The sequence below is a fragment of the Anthonomus grandis genome, chromosome 9 (assembly GCF_022605725.1).
Source record: "Anthonomus grandis grandis chromosome 9, icAntGran1.3, whole genome shotgun sequence".
Taxonomy (NCBI): domain Eukaryota; kingdom Metazoa; phylum Arthropoda; class Insecta; order Coleoptera; family Curculionidae; genus Anthonomus; species Anthonomus grandis.
The window spans coordinates 24,331,837-24,341,817 of NC_065554.1; the positions used below are offsets into that span (position 1 = coordinate 24,331,837).

The 9,981-nt window shown below is 28.6% G+C and overlaps 1 protein-coding gene across 1 annotated transcript; it reads right to left on the reverse strand.

The window, feature by feature from the left end:
- Window positions 1-2,876: 2,876 nt before the first annotated feature.
- On the reverse strand, window positions 2,877-3,495 carry LOC126740155 (piggyBac transposable element-derived protein 2-like). The gene is made up of 2 exons (XM_050446084.1): window positions 3,012-3,495; window positions 2,877-2,932 (listed from the first exon to the last, which is right to left on the reverse strand). The coding sequence occupies exons 1-2, from the start codon at window positions 3,493-3,495 to the stop codon at window positions 2,877-2,879; spliced, it is 540 nt and encodes a 179-aa protein (XP_050302041.1).
- Between the last annotated feature and the right edge of the window lie 6,486 nt (window positions 3,496-9,981).

The window sequence follows — 9,981 nt, forward strand, 5'->3', positions numbered from 1 at the left end:
CCAATGCGGTATTCCAATAAATCCTCTGGAATGAAGGGTAAGGGCAGCGACGGTCAGTCGACATTAAATTGCTTCTTTGAATATATATTTAAATGTATGTATATATTTGGCATATTTATCTGGTTTATTGCATTCTTTCGGGGCCTTTTTCCTACTTGTCTTGATGATTTTTTTAGGACAAATCCAGTTTGTTAATATAAAATGTTTCCGTATCACCCTCTATATTTATTAATTATGCACATCAATAATCTCTAATTTAGCCATCTCTAATTTAGCCAATAATGAGACCACATCGAAATGAATATTTCTCCTCGTCATATAATATTACGAATATTCGGTATTATTTCCTTTTATGTTCCGCTTTAATAGGAACGTGAAAATTTAATATTGGCACAATTTGTACTGGCAAAAGGTACTAAGTGAATATTATATAGAGCTCTCAAAGTCTTTCTGTAGTTATTTGATTTAGGTCTAATTAGTTTTTTTCAAGCAATTTCTAATATTTAAATATATTTTTTTTTAATATTTCATAATGACATCATTTTTATGGTTTAATAATTTAATGAGATTTTAATGACATTTTTTTCAAAAATTTCTTCAGGAAGAACTTTTTTCTTTTGAATGCATAATTAAAATGGACATGATGCTCAAATTCCCAATATATAGATGCCTGTGCTTTTTATGAATTATATAAGTCCTAACAATTGTTAATCGATGTTGGAAAAAAAAATTTAATATTTACTAGGAGCCTCTAAAAATTTCGACTATGAGGTTTATTTTTATTTTTGTAAATCCTGCCTGAAATAGCTTGAGAAAGAGAACCTTAAAATAATTAAAAAAATAATCGTTTTCTTTTGATACCTTCAGGAATAGTCATAATTTCTTAATTTAACCAGTCTGGCATCATTAATTAAAATAAAAGTGGTACTCTGTATATGATCTATTCAACAAACGGTTTTTAAATTACGTTCAGTTTTGTCGTCATTTGCATAAACAAAAAGAAAGCATCGCAAGTTAGGAAAATGAAAATGATCCCTCAGCCGCGGGCCTTTTTAATTTTCCGAAATGATCGGCCATGTTTTGCTCCTTCTCTCGGTAATAAGGAGAAGATTTTTCTGCACAATGCGAGCCGCGGCTTAATACCTGTATGTCACCGGGGGTTGACAGCTCTATTTAAAACAGGTCCGCCTTTGCTTGTTTTTGTGTTTTTTTTTTTACAGTTTAAACGTCAAGGTTTTTGTTTTAATAAATACAAACTAGAATATCGCCATTGAATCAATTAGCAAGAATCAGGAGAATAATGAATATTTTAAAAGAAAACATATATACAAATGCAATTATTCTTTATTGCCAACAAATTCATATAAATAAAGATACAAGCAACGCCAATTAAAGAAAAAAAAAATTATTAAGGATTTTTCCATCTAAAATAATTATTATTTATTATATTTTATTTATTATAGTATATATATATGATTATTCCAATCTAAAATAAAGATACTATTTAATAACACAAAAGTTCATTATAAGACTATTTTCAAAATTGATTTTATGTATTCTTTTAGAAATTTTCGAATAATCACGAAAATTGAAAAATAGAATGAGTAATCACGCTTATCTAATAACAAGAAAGTGACTGCCTTCTTAATATTCTTATTGTTTGGTATTATTTGTATTTCTTTAGAAAGTTTAAGTAATGCTTTAATTATTGTGTGATTCACTCATTTATTTTTATTGTGTTTAAGTTTTAATGAAAATCAATGTTAACTTTAAAAATATTAGAAGAAATTAGAGAGCCTGGTTTTAAGAAATTCGTTCTACACAATGTCCTCGTTGCAAGATCTCAATTGCGAATTTCGAAGAGCTCCGGAAGATTAATTTAAAATTAATGATACTTTGAACTTGAGCAAAATAGTACGCCTTAAAATAGTTCATGCTCACGATATCTCCTAACCGTCTTAACAAGTCTTTTCTGGATTAGATTTCCACTTTGCTATATGTGCAGATAATTTGAGGTATAATTGGAGATGCCCTGAATTGTTTAGTGACTGTAACTTAGCAATAATCAATAAATTAAACAATCAAGCCTTGTTCTTTAGGTATTCTAATTGATATTTGAAGGAAGTCCATATAAAGAAAAAACAAATAGAATTATATTGACCCTTAAAGGACACCCTGAGCCATCTGCCTGCTTTTTGATGTGTACTTACAATATTATTTGTCTTATTTATTATATTATATACAATATTATAATCTTAATTTTTAACCTTTTAAAAATCTTGGATATAAAAGGATTAGTGAACAGAGAATTTAATTTAGAACAAAAAGTGTTTCTATAAAAAATTGAAACACTGAAAATTAAATTAAAAAATTAAAAAAATGCCTAAAATTAATAGGACTCGCAAGTAGAGAAACAGGTAAAATTCCCTCCGATTTTAATAAAAATTAGATCAGTGGACAGGGTATTTAACCCTTAATCAAGCAAGTTTTTAATTTCATTAAAAAAATATTTTGGTATATTATTTACAGTACAAAAAATACGAAAAAAAAATTTTTTTTTTGCTTACATACAAAGAAAAATTACGTATCCTATGGGATACATTGACCGTTCAGGCATCTTTAACATGGTATATTAAAAAACAATTGCGCGTATTCTGTCCTTGCACAAAACATAATCTTACATTACACTTTTGACAAAAAACCGTGGTTTGTCCACTAGTACCCAGCCTACATCTTCCTTTTTGTAAAAATGTCCAATTTGGTCATATCTGATATCATCAGTTGAACCCTAATCTTTTTTGCTGGCTGATTGTTTGCAAAGTCAGACTTTCGAAATTTGGTCTTTTACTCGGTTTTAAGCAACGATAAAGCCAAACTTACTCAGAATTCTTTGAAATGGTCATATTTCCGTCCAAGGACTTCACTGTCTCGTCTGTGCAACAACCAAGCGTTATTTACACAAATATCAATAAGTTGTCCGAATATCCCCAAATACCAACGCCGTGACTTACAGAGTGTCTTATAAAGAGCTATTAGCATGTCAGCTAAGTCTACACCACCCATGTGGGTATTGTATTGCTTTTTAATTTGTGGACATACCACATCAACTTTCTTTTTTTCCTCTTTGCTGTATCGCTTTACTTGAAAAGTAGGAGTGTGTGATACGTACGAGCTGGCTAGGGTAACGCACTTTGTGTCAGCCCATTTTACCACTGCAATGCCTGCATTATTATCAGCTTTATAATCAAAAGTCCTCCTACCCATCTTGAGTAAAGATTTATCTTGTTCTAATGTACAACCTTGTAATCGGTTACTTCGCACAGTACCTAAACTGTTTATGCCATAATCGTTTTTTAGTAAAATAATCAGATCTAAAGAAGTAAACCAATTATCAAAATATACATAAGTCTTAGTGGGGTTTGGAACCGTTTTACAAAGCTGTACAACTACTCTTCCGCCTGATCCAAGTTCAGCTTCGGTTCCAGAAAAAATCATGTTGTTAAAAGTAGTAGATCCAGTATATATAAAAAAATCGTACACTATTCCAGATATCCCAGCTCTTACAAACATCTTGAAGCCCCATTTTTTAGGTTTTTTTGGCATATATTGTCTTAGATTTCCAGCTTTGGTCCCTTTATATACTATTATCATTTCGTCAATCGAATAAAGGTTCTCATCCTTGGTTTTTATACAGTTAGTCCTAATTCTTTCTAACAAAGGTCTTATCTTGAAAAGACGATCTCTATGGGCATCAGCATTATTGTCTTGAAAATGAATAAGTCGTTTCAATTTTTTAAACCTTTTTACCGGCATAGCATCAGCAATAAGGTTATATCAAAGATTTAGAGACCAGTAGTCTTCAAAGGATGGCATGCTTACAACTCCCATAAGAAGTTCCACGCCTGAAAAGGCTTTTATTTCACTAAGAGACGTGTTTATTGACGTAATTATATAATTTGACCAAATTATGCCTTTTTATCTTTTTTTTTGTTTTTGTTTTTTGTTTTTTAAATTCTCCGTAATAACGGATAATGGTATATCGTCATCAGAACTATCAAAATCATTAGATTGATGTACTGGTACATGTGGTGGATCAATTTCACGATTATTCAAATCCAAAACATTTGTGTCCACCTCTTCATCATCTGATGAGGACCCAACATCGGAAATGTAGCAGTCTTCGGGTGGTAATAGCGTAAAATAGTCCACTCCTCTATTTCTATGGCTATTGATACTGCTTAGAAACTGAAATAAATAAATAATGCAGTAAAACACCACGTAATTTTTTTTTATATTTTTAAAAGACATGTGGCTCTAATGGGCACTACCGAATTGCCTTGCTATATGCTTTTGTAATTTTGTATCTTTCAGTATACACTGCCCATTTTCGCAATATTATTACAATAGCCGATTAAGGGCAAAAAAAAGGACAAAAATAATATCTATGAAAAATTTTAAAAATTGGATATTTTCACAGTAAAAAAATTACATATGAAAAAATGTGTAAAATTAATAGAACTCCCAAGTAGAAAAACAGGTATAATTTCCTTAATTTCCCACCGATTTTCATGAATGTTCGATTAATGGACAGGGTATTTAATTTAGAACAAAAAGTGTATCTATAAAAAAAAAAGAAACCAGTCTATAGTTGTCAGCTATAATTTTGAGGTCCTTTTTGTATTCAAACATAATTTTTGCAAGATTAAATTTTTTTGAAAAAAAAACTGCTTACAAGCAGTATGTAATCAATGTTTCGTGTATACAATGCCAGTTAATGGTTGACAAATATATTGTGCGTATACGTGTACACGTTTTATTGTGCTACACACATTTTGTAAACTCATTAACTCCAGATGAAAATTTGTTTGGTAGACTCATTATTATTCTAAAAATGAATGGCAATCAACTTACTTAAGAAAAATTGTTGGGTTATTTGACTGACTTATATGCACATTTTTTTTGACTAAGTTTATTGGAAAAATATGTTTGCATATCAGCACTATTTTATGGGTTATCTATAATTTGACCCCCATTTAATTTTGTACTCTAAAGTATCTGCAAGATTTTTAGTTAAAATTTTATAAAAAAATATATCTTTATTGTAGCTGGAACATATTTTCATGTTCCGATTTACCCATGATTTATTTCTATACACCCTGCGCATTTGTTGTGAAGATGATATTTAAAAATAATATCGAAAAATGTTATTGTTTGTATGATTACACTTTTTCATTAGCATCCTCAATAGGAACTTTTAATTTAATAGCTAATTAATTAATATTTATATTGGCAGGTAAATAAATAAATTTTTGTTGGTCCAATTAGTAAAAAATAATAGACAGTGGTTCTATTTAATTAACTTGATAAATTGAGATATAAATCGAAGATAAAAAAAAATCACCTTTAAATTAAAAAAAATCTCGTAACGTGTGTTGCTTCCTCTGGCTTGCATCACATCCTAACGACGTTGTAACATACTTCTAATCAATGATTTTCCTATTCTGTACTTAATAACCGTAGTAGGTCTTTAAGATTAGCTGTTTCCAGATCTCACTCTTTTGCAAATCCCAAATATGCTTTATGAGCTCGGATTGCTTGCTGGCCAGCGTAAAACTCTAACATCGACTTCCTGAAAATACTCAGTAACTATTTTACTACATTGCATGCAAAGCTTGATTGTATCATGTGTCAATGACATTTTTCGACCCATATTGAATGTTCAACGACCTGAATTTATCACTTTATTTGATGTTCTACAATAAACTCTTTGTCTTACTTATTCGCTAAACTTAAATTTATTTTTGCAATTCATCTTGGAAGGCTAATATTATTTTATTGCATATTTCTTTTTAAGATGTACTGTTTATCTGAGTTTTTAAGACAGCTTTACTCTCAAAGTAGTGTATTTGTATTGGGAGATCTGATGATGTCCTGATACAGGCTGAAACAAGTGAGCTAGATGCCCCTTTGTATAGACAATATTATTATATAGGCAGATTGTTATGTTAGCATTTATTTTATATTATAGCTTTTAGTTATGTCTTTAGCAAATAGTTAAAGCTTGGCTTTAAAAGAGAAGTTACCTATTGTACTTTATAATTTTCTATTTTTTTAAAAACAAACATTCAGGAAACAAATTTTTAATTGGTGCAGTCGGTAGACTTTTCCAAAAACTCAATATACCAAATATTGAATTTTTCGTTTCGTCAATTATTTGACAAATATTAAGCACGGTCGAAAGAGTTTAAGAATTGCAGTAAAGAATTGACCAGTTTCATGAGGAGACTAAGATTTTGATACTGGTTCACCACCAAGTCTTTTTACTCATAGGATTTTGTTCTATCAATGTGAGTGCAACTTATGTACTAATATTATTGTTTCATAAATGGTATTTAATGAATTAAGTAATTCTTTAAATAAATTAAATATTGAACCTTCAGCCTGCTCAGGCTCACTTTAGATGAAGAGGTATTAGATTTAAGTGCTCCTTTAACAAATCTACAAGAAACAGATAATTTAAGCCTATTAGTAAATATTTCCTTATTAGAAGAAAATTTAAGTGCGATTAAAGATATTCAGTCATTCCAAATAAATAATTCCAGACCCACGCATATTAAAGAGAGGACTAATAAGTGGTATGGACTCTGGACTGGAATTTTTAAAAGTATTACTAGTAATTTCGACGACTCTGATGGAGAACATTACTCAAAATTAATTAAAATAATAGAAGAGAATCAAAAATAACTGTTACTAATAAATATAATATTTAAAAAAAATCCATTTCTCTTAATTTACTTAATAAATTTAACTTCAAAAACCCACAAATAAATTACAATACAAGAATATGAGATGCAAAATTGCATCAAGTTGAATTATTTGAGCAAACATCACATTTCTTAGAAAGCTCATAAAACATACTTTAAACCTCAAATGGACTCAATTTTTTAGGATATAATAAATTCGATGACATTTTCAGCCTTTTTTTTCCACAAACCTCCCTAATATCCTGTTTTAGGTAAACGATTTTTTTAATTCTCCTTTTTCAGTTCATGCCAAATTACATTCGAAAATCGTCCCTCAATTTCCTTAATAAGACAATCTGTCCATCTGGCATTATTTTCTTTTTCGAGCCGACTCGCTTGTTCGTAAATAATCTCGGAAAACATCAGGAATTAAATTTAAATTAAATATTAGAAATACAAGAGTTGCCTCTTCCAATTATTGTTATGTCAATGCAAGAGACAGCGGATCTTTTTTTCGTTGATGGAAAAACAGATTTTGCTTTTTTTTTATTATCGGTATCCAAAATAAAAATATATATTTACCGAGTTAATTAAATGTGATTCAGCAAAATCCATTTCTCACAACGCCCAGAAACAGGAAACAAGAACAAATTAATTAGGAGTAGAATAAATGCCCCCCGGGGGGCAACTGTATTATTCCTAAAAGACGATAAAATCAAAAACTGAAATAATCCAGCTCAGGTTATGCTTGAAAACGTAAAAAAAATACATTCAAATCAGTCTTTGCCGGTTCAGCGGGTTTGAACACGTAATCTTGGATTTAAACTTAGGCTTTAAGTTCCTACTTTTATTGTTTATTTAAATGGCGTTAAGCTGAAAAGTGGGAAATTTAAATAAAATCATACCATATGTGTATAAAAGAGTTTGTAAATTAAATAATTTCTTTTTTCGAAAGTTCAAGAAGTATTTTCATTTCTTTAGAAAATGTAAGTACAATTTATCTGTTATATACATGCATTGCATTTTTGTTGCTTTTGTTAAAGTTGACTCCATCAGTAATTGATAATTCACTATAATAACCCGCATGCGAAATTAAATTAAAATTAAACTGATAGTTTAAAAGTTATGTTAAATAAACAATTAATTATTCTTAACTTTAACACCCTGTATCTTTGTTATTAAACATTTCTGAGAAAAATTTTATAATGAAAGTCTATTTCTTTTTCAATTCTCTATGACGTATTAAAATTAATGACGTTAGAGCTGGACCATCTTGATTAAAAATAATATATAAATTTATAAACCAGAATATTTTAAAGAAAAGAATTCTTATAATATTTAAACGCTACATTTAAAAAATATTTAAAAATAAAAGTTATATTATATGAAATAAGTAATCACTCAAATTATAATAATTCTTTACTTATTTTTAAGCTGTGTCCAGGATATAGATCTCAAAAAAGGCAATATCTTAACTTTTTGGCCGGTTTTTTGGATATACAGGGTGTCTCACGACGAATAGACGCGATCGATATTTCGGAAACTAATTTTTCAAAAATTTTGAAAATTTGGCAACATGGCACTGTCGAGGGGGGCTACACAACTAAAATATTTTGACAGTTGTGACGTTTCCGGTTATACCGGAAGTAGGTGTCAACTTCGTTATTTTAAATGGAACACCCTGTATATTTTGGCTTACTGCCGCTTCCAGCAGTTACTATGACAACCGTCATGCCCAACTAATCAACAATCCTTGAGCCGTGTATTATACGGCTTTTAATATTAGGCCAAATTTAAACTGCCAATATTTCGGAAACTATCAATTTTTGGACTAGATAACCTTATACAAAGTTAACCTTATTTTTAATTATCTTTATGAAAAAATTATAAAAATAGGGGGTTTCCATTTAAAAAAATTGACTTTTAATGATTTTTTCATTTTAATTTTTAATGCTAGTTTTTGACCACCCTGTATCTTTTTTTTAGCCAAATTTTAAAATAGTCTTTTAAAGTGGTCCTTCCTCTAAAATAAAACCAAAACTAACCAATAAATAAAAGCTACTAAAAGGGAGTAATCGGTAATTATGTTAGGGCTTATAAACATAGTTTTTCACATGAAATTAAAAATATGTCAAAAACGGTTACACTTAGGTATAGGACATTATACACAAAATATACTTAGAATTTCACGTAAAAGCCAAAAAAGTAAAAATATACAGGATGTTCCATTTAAAATAACGAAGTTGACACCTACTTCCGGTATAACCGGAAACGTCACAACTGTCAAAATATTTTAGTTGTGTAGCCCCCATCGACTGTGCCATGTTGCCAAATTTTCAAAATTTTTGAAAAATTAGTTTTCGAAATATCGATCGCGTCTATTCGTCGTGAGACACCCTGTATATGTCTCAGTTGTTTATTATGCTCATTTATATAATATACTAACTATGCTAAAGTTTGTCATGGTATATTTTTTAATAATGTATTCTAACAAATAAACTAGTTATTCTACTGTTATGTAAAGACGATATATTAATTTAAAAAATAAGGTTAAAAAAATGCATAAGCCATACAAAAAATAGCTAAAAAAAAGTCAATACAAAATTAAAACCTTTTTAAATAAAAAAAATATATATATTTTTCCTAAAACGATTATTTTATCAGTTTTATATTTTCTAAATTAAAATAGACAAAAATACCTAAAAAGAAAAAACTTGGGCTTTTAAATTCACGAAATTGTATTTTTTTTTTTAATTAGAGGGATTTTTGCAAAATAAGGAAAATATCCTTTTAAATGTTAAAATCTTCTTTAAGTATTAAAAACATAAGTATTTAAAATATAATATCATACTAAAAGGTCTGTAAGAAAAGAATTTAAATCAACTTTATATTATTCTTTTTATTTAAAATACTCTGATGAAGGGAATAACCATTTATTACTAAAAATTAAAATAAAATAAGTGAGTAAAAATACAATGAATGAATATTAAGCCTTTTTTTAATGTAAGATAATTCTAAAAATTTAACATTAAAATTAAAACAAATTTTATAAATTTAAAAAAAAATTATTTTTAAATTATACTTGTCTTTTTAGTAAAAATTTGCTACGATTTTCAAATACGTGGAAATAAAAAAACAGCATTTAAAATTTTATAATAAATATGTTTGAAATTACGTTTTGAAAATAAATACTAATCCTATTTAAGACGAAATACATTATTAAAAAAATAATTTAACA